The sequence below is a fragment of the Pongo pygmaeus genome, chromosome 1, assembly GCF_028885625.2.
Source record: "Pongo pygmaeus isolate AG05252 chromosome 1, NHGRI_mPonPyg2-v2.0_pri, whole genome shotgun sequence".
Lineage (NCBI taxonomy): Eukaryota > Metazoa > Chordata > Mammalia > Primates > Hominidae > Pongo > Pongo pygmaeus.
Window position 1 is genome coordinate 100716382 of NC_072373.2, and position 15118 is coordinate 100731499.

The 15118-nt window shown below is 41.5% G+C and overlaps 1 protein-coding gene and 1 non-coding gene across 8 annotated transcripts in view; both read left to right on the top strand.

Annotated features, from left to right (window-relative positions):
• Positions 1–875: 875 nt before the first annotated feature.
• The window catches only part of LOC129028582 (neuroblastoma breakpoint family member 6-like protein), a 70243-nt gene continuing 56000 nt past the window's right edge, over positions 876–15118 (top strand). For 2 of the 7 annotated variants that reach the window (XM_054474272.2, XM_054474275.2), the window contains exons 1-3: positions 876–1015; positions 1249–1786; positions 14428–14575. In XM_054474272.2, coding sequence (XP_054330247.1) covers positions 1723–1786; positions 14428–14575 — 212 coding nt within the window. In that variant the 5' untranslated portion in view covers positions 876–1015; positions 1249–1722. Of the gene's footprint in view, positions 1070–1248; positions 1787–13900; positions 14327–14357; positions 14576–15118 lie in introns of those variants that run through there. The other 5 variants (XM_054474276.1, XM_054474277.1, XM_054474273.2 and 2 more) reach the window with 4 other exon arrangements.
• Positions 8343–8416, top strand: TRNAN-GUU (transfer RNA asparagine (anticodon GUU)). The gene has a single exon. It is a non-coding gene; the product is annotated as a tRNA-Asn (tRNA).

The following is a 15118-nucleotide window of genomic DNA, read 5'->3' on the forward strand; positions in this document are numbered from 1 at the left end:
AGGGGAAATTGACTGTGAAGAAATCCTTTGATGATATATATAGCTTAAAATTATCTCTAAAAGACTGATAATTTCTAGCGTTGGTTTTAAATGCTGGGGAAAAGACGCAGTCTCACACACTTTGGGGCATGTAATTGGTGCTTATACGTTGTTGGGCTGTATACATCGGAATCTTAAATTCAGAATAAATTTCACCTAGCAGTTCCACTATTTGGAATTTATCCTAGATAAATAGCTTAAATTTTAGGATCAACATTAATTCCATTTCTCCAGCAGTCTTGGAATAATTGAGCCACAGCGGTAGTAGATGGCAAACACAGGAAAGAACAATACCTCACAGTGAGGCCAAGACCCGGTCCCCTGATCTGGAATCAACCCGTCCCGGCGGTGAAAGCGCCAAACGTTAGCCACTAGACTACCAGGGAACCACAAAGCACATAGTTTTTTTTTTTTTTTTTTTTTCCTCCTTCAATTGTTCCAGCAGAAATTACGCTGACATTGACCTCTAGAAAGCTCCATCTACCCTTCCTGGTGCCACCTGCCCGTCCAAGGAATAGTCTCAAAAGGCTGTCCTCTCCCTGCTTTCTCCAAGTTGCGAGCCCACACGCGACGTGCAGAGCGCTCTCCTTTCCTTCCAGCCAGTGGCGCTCCCGGAACACCTGCCAGGTTTACAAGTCCCGGAGCCAGTTGCAGCGTCCCGGCCGCACCTCACCACCGACCTAAAGATGCGCGTTTGCTAGGCGGCAGCGCGTGGAGAGACTGTCGCGGGTCGGCGGGGCCGGAGCGCACCAGGTTTCCGGGAGGAGGCTGGAGCGGGGAGGCGCCCGGGGTGAGACCGTGGCACCCTCAACATCATAAAGGACTCAGATTCCTGCATTCCCGACATCATAAACGACTCAGACGGATGCGGAAACCGAGACGGCCTGGATGGAAAACTCTTTGAAGGAAGACCCCAGGGCCCTGAACGGAATTCCGGATATTTTCTCTACAACGTGCTACACCTGCCTTTTCCCACGTTAGTTAATGGCAACTCCACCCTCCACACGTTCAGGCCAAAAACTCGACGCAGGTCTTTCTCTCATGACCCACATCCGATTAGTTAGGAAATCGTGTTTCTTTTTTGGCTGATTTTTTCATCTTTCTTCCCTCCCTCCATACTTTCCTCCCTTCCTTCCTTCTTTCCTTCCTTCTTCCTTTTTTCCTAAGCAAGCTAACACAGGATCATGTTTCTTTTTTGGTTAATTGCAGACTTTGATCCACACAACTATTCGCTTTCTTGGTCTGAATTTTGGCAAACGACAAGCAAGGCATAGAGATCGCTTCAACTCGCTACCCGCGGCTCGCCCAGACGTTAGGGTTTTAGGCCGCCGTTAGACTTTGGCCCTGCAGGTCAAAATCAGCCACTCTAGGCCTGTCTTCTCGGAGGCCAGTGGCAGGACCCGGTCCTCTCCGCGCGGCTTCTCCCGCCGGGTACGCAACCCCGCATCCCTTTCCTGTGACCTGCAGCGAAGCTCGCAGGGGGACCGGGTATTCAACTGGCCAGGAGTTCTCGAGGCGCAGGTGCAGGTGTGCAGGGACGCGCGCGGTGAGTTTGCAGTTCCTGCCGGCTCCAGCAACATCCCGGGTCAGTCCGAACTCCGAAGGCGCCAAGACAGGGAGGGACCGGTAGGTGAAGGGCAGCAGCCCTCTTGCGCCCTGTTTCAGTCCTCCAGTCGCTGTTGAATGGAGTTTCCGTCTCCAGTCTCAGCCAAAGCAGGCAAGGCGGACAACCTCGGCCTGGCAGCCAGTGAGTATGCAGTCCCTTCTCAACCCCGTTGGGCACTTGAACTTATGCCGTTGGATTGTTTTTCCCCAAGCTTTCTGTGAATTCCAAGAATGCAACTGATAACTATTTAAAAACTGCCCTTAACTTGAAGAAAGAATACTTTGAAGTCTTAGCAAAGGAAATGTTCTAGATGGGTTTTAAGTCGCGGACTTTCAAGGGTGGGGCAGGGAACACAAATACTGTTGAGAATGTATCACACACACCAACTACACACTTCAAGCAGGTAGGTTGTACGCTTAGGTTGGGCTCATCCTATTTTAAGTGTACTGTTGGTGGAACTTAACCTGAGTCTAGGATGAATATTTGAATTTTAAGTTTTTAACTTAAATACACATTCCAAAGAATATACAGAAAGCATATAAAGCCCACCTTATATCATTTTAACAAAAACAGCAAAAGAGATAATATGTAAATGACAACCTCAGAAAATGGTCTTTATGTACTGGTTGTTTCCACTAAAGTTTTTCTTCCTACAAAGAACAGAAATTGCAAACCAAACATTGTACTTCATGCTACTAAGTAACAAGGAAAAAAAAAATTCTTTGGCAAAAAACAAAAAACAAAAAACAAACACCTTGAAAATGAACTTTTTTTCAAAGAAAATCTAAATTCATTGCTGAATGTTGCAGACATTTTACCTCTAGATCAGCTCTTAAGGTAACTGGAGATTGATTTTCTCCAGAGGGTACAATAGAGGATCTTTGGCTAAGGGGCCAACCATTATTTATGAGAGCATGTGTCCTCTAGTGAAATGAGAGATTAAGTGACAGCAGGTCTTGATTTTCATGGTGGCACCATAGGATGTACACATTTCAGGTTTATTGAGCTGTCAAACCTGGAGGACTTACTATTAAGCAAAACAGTGTGAATGTGGCAAAAGGATACACATATTGATACACATATTGATAAATGAAACTGAAGTGAGACACCTAAAACAGATCCTTGTTATATGGCCAATTGATTTTTTTTTTCAAAAAAGGCACTAAAGCAATACAATGGGGAAGAAGTGTCATTTCAATGAGTAGTGCTGGACCAGCTAGATATCTACTAGTGAGGAAAAAATCTCAATCCCTACCTCACAACATACACAAAAGCTAATCTGAGTTAGATCACAGAACAAACCATACAAACTATAAAGTTTTAGAAGAAAATACATGAAAATGTCTTCATGACTTGGCAGAAAGCAAATATTTTCTAAATATTACACAGAGAAATAAATAAAACAGAAAAATGATAAATTAGGCTTTGTCAATATGAAATATGTCTTTTCATCCAAAGGCACCATTAAGTAACTGAAAAGGCAAGCCATGGACTAGGAGAAAATATTCACAACACATATTTGACCAAGGACCTGTATCCAGAGTATATAATTAGCTCCTACAATTCAGTATTAGAAATGGAAACACCCATTTTTAAAAATGGGCAAAAGCTTAAACAGACATTTCAGAAAGGAAAATATACTAGTGGCCAGTCAGTTCATAAAAGAGTGCTTAATATCATTAGTTGTGAGAGAAATAGACTTAAACAAGATTGAGATACTACTCCGCCATTTTAGCATGGCAAAATTATAAAGTCAGAAAACACCAAATCTTGGTGAAGATGTGGAACACCCAGAACTCATACATTTTTAGAGGGACTGTAAAATGTTATAATCACTTTGGTTTGACAGTCTCCTATACATTTAAACATAAACATTTTTTTTTCCTAGCAATTCTTCACCTAGATATTCTTCCAAGAGACTTTAAAACGTATGTACACACACACACACACACACACACACACAAATTATAACAAGAACGTTCATAGCAGCTTTATTCACATACCCAAAACTACAAACAATCTAAGTTTCTATTATCAGGACACTGGTAAATAAACTGTGGTATATTCGTTCAATGGAATACTACTCAGTAATAAAAAGGGATGAACATCTGATATACTCAACAATGTGAATAAAACTCACAGACTTTATGCAGAAAGAAAGAACTGGACATAACAGTGGGCATACTCCATAAGTCCATCTACTGGAATTCTTAGAAGCAAAACTAGTTTAAGATGCAAAACATCAGCATAGTTGCTTTCAAAAATAATGCAGAGGAAAATGACAATGAGGAAGATCATTCTGATTGATTATTAATTAATCGTCAACCATATCCAGACACAGCTAACAATGGCAAAATGAAATAGACTACTTTTTTCTTTTCTTTTTTTTTCTTTTTTGAGATGGGAGTTTTGCTCTGTTGCCCAGGTTGGAGTGCAGTGGTGTGATCTCAGCTCACTGCAACCTCCGCCTCCCGGGTTCAAGCAATTCTCCTGCCTCAGCTTCTTGAGTAGCTGAGCTTACAGGTGCCAGCCACCATGCCCAGCTAATTTTGGTATTTTTAGTAGAGATGGGGTTTCACCATGTTGGTCAGGCTCGTCTTGAACTCCTGACTTCAAGTGATCTGCCTGCCTCGGCCTCCCAAAGTGCTGGGATTATGGGCATGAGCCACCACGCCTGGCCTAAGACTACTCTTATTAGCCCCATTTTACAGAAGAAAGAATTGAGGCACATAAAGGTTAAGTTATTTATCCAAGGCCACGCAGGGGCAGAACTAGACTTACAAACCAGAATACAGGTGTGGTTTGAGCACAGATCAGACCCAGTCTTTCTTCTTCTTGTGCTCTAATATCTTGAGCATAGATTAGAGCAGGTCTTTCTTCTCCTCAGTTTTAGGTCTTCCTGGTTTTCTCACCCTGTAGGGGTGAAAAGAGGAGAGAGAAGGGAGAAGGCAAGGGGTGGGGGGTGGAAGCACAAGGATCTATAGTTGTCAAAGAGCACAGCAGGAAACTACTGTAAATGTTACATCAAGGGTTATACAAATTCCTGGGAGACTGAACTGTTGGTCTGCAAGTTGTGGATTTTATAGTGGTTAAGCATTGTGCTGAGATCAGGAGATGAAATTAAGAAGAATTATAGATTTAAAAATAAAAATAAAAACACATTTCTGGAAGAAAATGTAGGAAAATATATTCACAATCATAGGGTAGGAAAGATGTCTTAGAGGTCACAAAGAAATAAGAAAATTGGATTTCATCAAAATTAAAAACTGCTTATCAAAAAATTACCACAAGAAAGAATGCAAGCCTTCTTAAGACTGGGAGAAGATATTTGCAGTATGCTTATTTGAAAAATAACTCAGATATTGAATATTTAGAGAGAAGTTTTAGACATTAATAATAAAAGCCAAGCTATTTAAAAATGAGCAAAATACATGAATAGGCTTTCTTCACACACACAAAATTTCTAAATGGCCAAAAGACATAAGAAAAAATGTTCAAAATCATTACTCGTTAGGGAAACACAAATTAAAACTTCAGTGATGAGCTACCTTTATGCACTGCTATGGTCTGAATGTTTGTGTGTCTGCCTCCCCCCACTAAATTTATTTGTTGAACTCCTAATCCCCAAGTTGGTGGTAATAGGAGGTTTAGGCCCTTGGAAGCTGATCAGATCATGAGGACTCTGCCTTCATGCATAGGATTAGTATCTTTATAAAAGAGGCTGGAGGGAGCTTGTTTGCCCTTCCACCGTGTGAGGACACATGGAGAAGGCACAGCCTATGAACCAGACAGTGAGCCCTCATCAGACACAGAGTCTGCTGGCACCTTGAACTTGGATTTCCCAGCCTCCAGAACTGTTAGAAATAAATTTCTGTTGTTTGTAAGCTACTCGGTTTAAGGTATTTTAACAGCTTGAATAGAAGAAATTTGAAAGACAAGAAGTACTGACAAGAATGTGGAGTAACTATACTCTCATTGCTGGTGAGGAGGTAAAATAGCACAACCATTTTGGACAACTGTTTGGCAGTTTATAATAAAGTTAAATTTAGACCTACTCCATGACCTAGCAACTCCGCTTCCAGGTATAAACTGAAGAAAAATGAGTGCATATGTCTACAAAAAGAATTGTACTAGAATATAGCAGCTTTGTTCACGAGAGCCAGAATTGGAAATAACCCAGTCATCCACACAGAAATAACAGTCATCAATAACACCAAAATAATATACTCAAAACATGGATGCATCTCAAAAACATTATGCTGAATGAAATTAGAAGTCAGACACAAAAAAGTATATTCATTTATGTGAATTTCAGAAACAGTCAACATTCATCTGTGAAGATAGAAATCAGAATGGTTTGTCTAAGTGAAAGGAAGGTGGCTGGGAATCTAAAGGAGGTTATTGACCTTTCTGGGCTGATGGAAATTTTCTATAACTTGATCTAGGCGATGGTTACGTTTCTATGCCCTTAAGATTTGTGCATGTTACTCTATGTGAATTATACTTCAATAATGTACTATTAGCGCTCCCATTCCCCCGCCAAATAATTAGGTGAGGGAGGTGGAGGATGGCATCCAGTTTAGGTTCTATTATATTTATTGGGTTTTATATGATCAGATTTTATTGTAAAATACCTTGTTGAATGAGAACTCATACAAAGCTCATTGTCATTGCATCTAAAAAGGCCTTACTGACCTTTGAAATATCTCAGCCAGAAAAATGGTTATTACCACACCATTATGTCAGTTGACGCTACAGACAAGGCTCCTGAAGAGTCAGGGCCCTACCTTTTGAGATGGTTCCTGCACATGCTCAGACACACGGTCCCTTCTAACCTTCCCCAGAGATTCTGCCCTAGGTTAGTGCACTGTGGGGGTTTCCTTCTCTTGTCCTGACTGCATCACAGGGAGACACAGTAAACCCTGCTCTCTGACCACAGCTACTGGGTGCAGTTGGTAAGGGGATTTAAAAAGTGAAACTGTAACACATACCAAATCTTGCCAAGAAGCAAGCCAGATGCTACTGCGGCTCCAATTCCAGCCAAGGTTGCTTCGGCCACAGTGAAGAGTACTAACAATTATATCATCATGGTGCACCATAAACCTGGGGTTGCCAGTGGGCTGCTTTTAATATTTTTGATGCAAAAATATCCACAATATTTTCCTGTTTTGTTCTTGGATAGCTACAAGTTCTTGCGTTTTTTTCTCTTTCATGTCTTTTCTCTATTTCTTCCCATTCAAATACATGACAAAAACAATTCTCATCTCTCAGGATCCAGCCTTTGCCTCTGCACAAGTCTCCTGGGAGGTCTCATTGTCCCTGCTGTTTCCCTCTTCATGTCTCCTTTGGTCCCTGCCCCTTTCCTGATCTTGCCCACTGACCCCAAAAGACGTAAGAAAAATGTTCAAAATCATTACTCGCTAGGGAAACACAAATTAAAACTTCAGTGATGAGCTACCTTTATGCACTGCTATGGTCTGAATGTTTGTGTGCCTGCGTCCCCCCACCAAATTTATTTGTTGAACTCCTAATCCCCAAGTTGGTGGTAATAGGAGGTTTAGGCCCTTGGAAGCTGATCTGATCATGAGGACTTAGAGTTCTGTTGAGAGCCAGGAGCTGCAGCAGCACAGATGGTGCACTCTAGGCCTCTTTGTGGCCTACCCCATGGGACACTGCACACTTGGAAATCAGTTGACCAGAATAAAGCCTTTAAAAAAATAACTTCCCCCTTTGAAAAATCCTTTCATTTATTTTCCACTCTCAGAATCCTTCAAAGGACTAAAAGCTTAAAGATGACAAAGTGTGAAAATGAAGGCCAATCAAATGAAAAAAGCAATGGTTATTTATTCTGACGCAAGGGCGTCAGCCACCGGCATCAGCCACCAGCATCAGCCACCGGCACTTGCATTTTGACAGCGCTTAGAAGGTAGGCAGAGGAGTGGGACAGCTTTATAGCTGAGGAAAGGGAAGGCTTCAGGTGTGCCCTGATTGGAGACTGTTGGTGTGGGGAAGCTGCCTGTGGGCTAACTAGAAGGGGGACATCCTGTGTGCTTGGTTAGGGGTGCATATTTGGCTTTCCCTTGTTGGTCTTAAGTTGCAAGAGGGAACATAAATTAGGGAAAGTGTCAGTTACTAACCAAGCTCTGGCCATTTGGAGCCGATTGTTATGGATGTTATTGTTTGTTACTACAGATAACTGCCTGGCTCCCTGTGAGTCTGACTTATATAGTAGCAGGCTGGCTTCCCCGGTTGTTTATTTGTAGATAAGGAAGTTGATTTCTTGGGCAGGTGGCCCCAGGTTGTGGATCACAGTTATATTTTTATGTATAGTCCGGCCATTGTTCGATTGTATGTTCTGTCTCTCAAATGTATTATTAATTCAACAAGTCCTAATTGAGTGCCCTGGGCGTTAGAGCTTCCCTGGGGCCCAAGTCGCTCTAACAGGGGTTGCGATCCCGGCATCTCCGGAAGCGCCGGCTTCTCAGGCAGGTGAGGGGGCAAGGCGGGGTGCGGGGCGTTTCGGAATCACTCAACGCACAGGTTTCAAACTTGACAAACCAGTAGATTCGTCGCTCTGACTGCTCCGGCTTTCCGAGGCTTTGGAGATTACCCAGTCATTTTACAAAAGGCTGATGGTGCTAGCTAGCGTTTAGTGACAGCTTACCGTCTTTTAGAACGAAGTCAGGAGCTTAGCCACGTCTCTGTGGCGCAATCGGTTAGCGCGTTTGGCTGTTAACCAAAAGGTTGGTGGTTCGAGCCCACCCAGAGGCGTTACTGACTTTTTATAACTCCCACGGTGGTCTGCTCCGTTGAAGACTACATTCCTCACTTCCCCTCCTGTCAACTAGTGGCTGCTTCTCATCCTCCAAGAAGGTCTCTCTGCTGGAAAGAAATGTAGTTGGAAGGTACAGAAGTTCCGTTCCTTGGACCAGGGAACAAGAGAAACTTTGTGTGATCTGTTCACGGGTTCTGGATAAAATCTTGCTTCTCTTTGTGCCTTTGGGCTATTGACAAGCTATTTGTACCTCAATATTTTTTCAACTGTAATATGAGGATGATAATAATACCTCATTTACAGGATGTGCCTAGATTTAATAATCGCTCTATCAATAATGTTATCAGTAGACTCAAGATTATTATTATCCTCTGCATTATTTTTGATGAAGGCATTTCTTCTTTTGTTTATTCCATCATCTAACCCTTTACATGTTGTTTTTGAAATTAAGTTGGTTCTATGATTTTACGATTACAAATAATGCTGCGGTCATCATTCCTGTGCAAATATCTTTTGCTATTTGTACACGGATTTCTATAGGGTAGAGTTCTGGAAGTGCAATTGCTGTATCATAGTGGTTACAGTACACGTTTTTTATTTTAATTAATAAGCCCTGTAAATTTGCCTTCCATAGAAGTGGTACCAATTTATATTCCAATTTGTTTTTTCAACTCAGAGAATCCTTTTCTTCATACTCTTGCTAGCACAATAAACTTTCTATACATCTGTCTGATAAATAAAGGGGCTGGGCGCTGTGGCTCACACCTGTAATCCCAGCACTTTGGAAGGCTGAGGTGGGCGGATCACCTGAGGTCAGGAGTTCGAGACCAGTCTGGCCAAAATAGTGAAGCCCCATCTCTACTAAAAACACAAAAATTAGCACAGATGGTGGCCTGTGCCTGTAATCTTAGCTACTCGGGAGGCTGAAGCACAAGAATCACTTGAACCTGGGAAGCAGGGTTGCAGTGAGCCAAGATCACGCCACTGTACTCCAGCCTGGGCCACAGAGCGAGACTCCATCTCACACACACATACATACAAAATAAAATAAAAAATAAATGGAGTGTTGCCCTCCTGACTTAACTAAGGGGAGGTACAACAGATGACATGGTGGACATTGAGCAGTAGGGTATCTCCCCATCTCTTCAGCTAAACTTCCAAGATATTTTGTATAGCTATAATTTATTTCTGTGGTGACCAGGTCTGGAGAAGACCAGGCTAGAGTCACCTCTTTAATAGCTTTGTGCCAAGCAGCTTACTCAAGGGAAGAAAAACATTATTGGTTTCTGATATTTATTACTCCACTCTTTCCTCTATAAATGGCAAGGGTGAATTAGTATGCTATCTGTATTAGTCAAGGTTCTCCAGAGAAACAGAATCATCCATCTATTATCTATTTTTATTGATTTATTTTAAGGAATTAGCTCACATGATTGTGAAAGTTCAAGGCAGGCAGGCTGGAGACCCAGGGAAGAGTTGTTATTTAAGTCCTAAGATATTCTGATGGTAGAATTTCCTCTTCCAGGAAGGTCAATCTCATTCCATTCAGGCCTTCAACTGATTGGATGAGGTCCACCCACATGACATGGGGCAACCTGCTCTACTCAAAGTCTACTAATGCAAATGTTACTGTCATCCAAAAGACCCTTTCTCAGAATCCTCCAGAATTATATTTGACCACATACCTGGGCACTGTGGTCTAGCCAAGTTAACACATAAAATTAACCATCACACTGTCTCTGTATTATTCCTTGACAGTTTTTCTTTTTTCTTGCTATTTCCACAAAGATTTGCCCACCTGAGACATATAATCTTAGCTAATAGAATCCTGCACCTTATGGGCATCCCATGCGGACCTGTAATCTCAGAGCTATTGGCATATGTTCCCTTAGTTCATCTGTTGAATCTCATGAGCAGAAATTGAGCTATTTGGCTTTTAGACACTAAATGTAATTCTTAGATAAGTATTTTTTCTCTGTCTCATTTGTACATTGTCAACTATTTTTTTCCATGATCAGCATGGAATTCTGTTTTTGATTTTATGAAATGAACATCTGGGGATAGTGGTTAACAGGGATACATTATCTGTTAGGTGGTAGATGACAGCTTATCTAGTCTGTGAGTCTTTTTGGACTGGCTATTTGTTTGTCCTGAGGTTCTTAGTATTTCCTAGTATTTGAGTCTGCAGTGTTGAGAAGTGGTTCACATCTTATCTATCTAATACTAGATAAAATCTTATGGGTCCAACAAATATCAATATCTGCAAAAGTGGAATATCTTTTGATCTACTGTTGATTCACATTTGATCCACAAGGATGATCTCCATACACAATGATTTTCCCTTAGGAACTCTGACTTCAATATGTTGCTCTAGCTAAAGGGATCTTGGAACAGAAAGAAAACTGAATTTCTGGCATCCGATATTCTACTTTCTTAGACTAAAGTTCCTAAACCCTATACCCATTAATTTCCCATTCTTCCCTCCCTAGCCCCTGGCACAACCACCATTCTATTTCCTATCTCTATGAATTTGACTACTCTAGGTACTTCATATAAGCAGAATTATATAGTATTTTTCCTTTTGTGACTGGTTTATTTCACTTTGCATAATGTCCTCAGGTTCATCTATGTTGTAGCATGTGTCAGAATTTCTTTTCTTTTTTAAGGCTGAATAATATTCCATTGCATGTATTTGCCACATTTTGTTTATTCGTTTACCTGTTGTTGGACACTTGGGTTGTTTCCCGTCTTTAGCTATTGTAATACTGCTATTGATGTAGGTGCACAAATATCTGAGTCCTTGCTTTCAGTTCTTTTGAGTATATATCCAGAAGTAAATTTGTTGGATCATGTGATAATTATTTTTAATATTTTGAGGAACCACCATATGGGTTTCCACAGTGGCTGTACCATTTTATTAGGTTGGTGCAAAAGTAATTGCGATTTTTGCCATTAAAAGTAATGACAAAAACCGCAGTTACTTTTGCACCAACCTAATGCATTCCAAACAACAGTGCACAAGGGTTTCAATTTTTCCACATCATCACCAACACTGATAATTTTCTTTCCTTCTTTTTAAAATAATAGCCATCTTGTAGGCCTTTTAATTTCCATTTTCTCCTCAAAAGCTTGGAGATTGAGAAAGAAGGAGGGAATGCGCATCTTAGTGAGATCTTCTTAGTTACCACCAAGCCTAATGGCTCAGAGCAAGGGTCTGGATGAGTCCTGGCTCTCACTCTCATAGAGATGATGGGACAACTGGAAAGGTAAGCTCAGCCTTTCAGTGCAATGTTCTCATCTGCAACAAGGGGTTGTAATAATCAACACTATCGGCTGGGCAGGGTGGCTCAGCCTGTAATTCCAGCACTTTGGGAGGCCAAGGTAGGTGGATCACCTGAGATCAGGAGTTTGAGACCAGCCTGGCTGACATGGTGAAACCACCCTGTCTCTACTAAAAATACAATAATTAGCTGGGCATGGTGGTGGGGTCTGTGATCCAGCTGTTCAGGAGGCTGAGGCAGGAGAATTGCTTGAACCTGGGAGGCAGAGGTTGCAGTGAGCTGAGATCACACCACTGCACTCCAGCCTGGGTGACAGAGAGAGACTCCATCTCAAACAACAACAACAACAACAACAACAACAAAAACAACCAAACAAAAAAATCAACACTATTTGTAGGGTTGTTATGTGGACTAAATAAGTTACTACACAGTAAAGAACTTGGGAACCATGCCAGTCACATAATAATGCTCTTGAAACAGTTATTATTATTATTACTATTATTACTATGTCTTTGTTTTCATTTCTAACTGTACCAGTGAGAACTTTTAACATTCCCTAAAATAAATTAGAAAGTTCAATGGTTTGTTTGACCTCTTCTCCCCACATTAGTGGCCAGGTGTCTGAAAAACTGGTTACTTGAAGTGTCTATTCAAAGTGCAGACATAGAATCCTATAGCAGGATTCTATCCTCCGACGGGATCTCTGTTAGTGCACCAGAGGACTGGATCCAACCTGATCAAATTCTTGGACCTTGGACAGGCCTGATTGTTTAGGTCATGGTAGACAATCTTTGGCACATGATTCTAGCAAGAGCCTGTAATACCCATTCAGACTTACCTAAGTATTACAAGAAAAATGCAAGTATGTACCTACCAGTGGCCTCTTCTCTTTTTTTTGTTTTCTTCAAAAATCAAGGTAGGAAAATTTGATTTACCTGGAATTTGTAGAAGATTTCCTCTTTCAGTTACAATGGAGCTTTGTGGCAAATCAGCACTCCCTTTGAAAAGAAGTAGATAAAATCTGGTTTAAAGGAATTCTGTTTGAAGTCTTTCAAAAGCTAGGACCCACAGAGCCAGCTACAGAAAGGGGGTGGAGAGAGAGAGAGAAAAAGAAGATCATTGGAATGAAACAATTTTTCCCCCTCAGGGTATTTGCTAGTTCTTGGTAAGGGACAAGAGGCTGAGAAGCTGGGGAGAGGGCAGTGGTTAAGAATCAGAGAAAACAGCAGCACTTTAAGTAACCTCATGGGGGTGGGGAGTGGGTAGACATGTGGAGCTGTCCAGGTATTTTGACTTGAAAAGCCAAGATTCTAGAATGAATTGAGATGTGAGCTGAACACTTGGTAAAGGTTTTCCCCTCAAGGCATTTGTGAATTCAGCTCTGTGCTGGTGAGAGGCTAGCAGAGAGTGGCTGAAAGCAGTTTTCATTGGTAAGGATGCAAAGGAGACAGAAATCAAAATTCAGTACCCTCCAAAAAAATGGTGCCTCTCAAATTGGGAGTCCTAGAGGTCTATAGCCTAGGAATGTGGGCAAACCAGATATAGACTGAGCCTTCCCATGAGTGCAAGCAAAGGTGGGTGGGATGGGAGTTTGGAAGGTTAAAATTGACCTCATATTAAATGAAACCCCTACACGTTGCTACTGCAAGGGAAAGGAAGCAAGTATCGCATTGGGATATATTATTTATTATGTATTAAAAGGTAATACAACATGAGGCTAAATTTATTAGTCAGACTTAGATGATTATTCTCCAGTTTTAGTCACTATACTCTTGAAAGAATGTAGGAAGTGAAAACCTGGAGAGTTCCTAAAAATGAAGAGTAAGACTCACTAGAAGTTAAAAAAAAATTCATTTAGGAAAAGCCACAAGAATTATTTTTATTGAAATTGTCTTCCAGAAAATAAAAGCTGCTGAGAAAATGTTTTGATGTTTTCAAGGAGAGGTATACTTAGGTTATTTTGCTGTGGTTAGAAATTGGTTGACAACATAAGCAAAAGGGTAAAAAAGCTGGCTGTTGAGGGGGTGGCCTCCCCTGATATAGAGACCTCCAGGGTGAAACACGCAACCTTGCATTGAGTGTGGCTATCAGAAGGCAGGGCTTCCTTGGGTTCTGTAGCTACTTCCACATTCTAATTCTGTGATTGTGACTCAAGAGCTGGCACCCAGAGTCTTCCCCAAGCACTATTGTTGATGTCCCAGTGACATGGGATTTGAGCTCTGGCATCTCAAAATGTGTTCCTGCCTTCATGACTCTCAAAACTTGTGGAAGCAAAATGCTTCCTGACCTCTGAAGGGACATTCCCTGGGAACTTCATAAGAACCTTATCTCAGCTATAAGAAACAAAAATACTCATCCCTTAGCTCAGTTTAAACCCCATTTGTTTTCATTCATTTATTTCATCATTTGCGTGTTTTTTCTTCTAAACACCTGTGGGACCTCCCCTTCCTCCTCATAACAGCACCCACCCCAACCCCACCCCAGCACTTGCTGCATCTTTCTTTTACCCAGTGGATTGTTGGGTCCTCATGGCTGAGGAACTTGTAGGCTTCACTCTACTTCCTGGTAGGCTCTGCTCTTGAGATTCTATCGTCCTACAGGATCTCCACTAATAATCTAACCTCTGTAAGCCATAATTTTGTTTCAATTGCTTTAGGTAGTTTTGGAGAAAAGCCTGGCCATTGTGGAGACATAGACATCTTTCTTCTCTGTCCTTCCTTTCAAAGACAGCTGTAAGAGAGCTCTTCATGAGAAAATGTCCCAACAGAAGGCTGGGATGCATCAGCCCTCAGAGAAGAAAGGACCTGCTGAGAAGGGAGTGAATGAGCAGAAGCCTCGGCCTGAGGAAGCCGAATTCTCTGTATCCTGCAGTGGGTAAGAGACTTCCCACTATCAGCATTAAGTCTTTGCTCGTCAGAGTAGCTTTCAGGGCCTGCAGCCAGCCTCCATACCTTAATTGTAGGGCTTTCTCTTAACACCTTCCTGGAAATTTCTTTAGAGAAAAATCTATAAAAGTTTTATTAGTAATGACTTTATATTATTCAGAGAAATTTGGCTTTATTCTAACTAACATTGCATGTATTCACCAAATATATGGTCTTCATGGTTACCTGAGCTGGAAATCTTCCAGTCATGTGAGTGGTCTCTCTTCTGGATCCCCAGGAGCATGTAGGAATCTCCTGTTTCTTCATATATTACTCTGGTGAATGCTGAACTGTCCCAGTTCCCGAGGAGGTAGATTTATACAGAGGCCCCTCTATTCTACTCCAACCTCTATGGAAACTCAGGTCCCTGGCTTCTGGAATGGCAGTTTTGATAAGCTGAATTTTAAAAATAAGCTTGCAGAATTGTCAAATAGTGGCCTGTTGGCTAGATTTGTCAGTTTGTTTTTAATGGCCATTTTCCTATAGCTTTTTG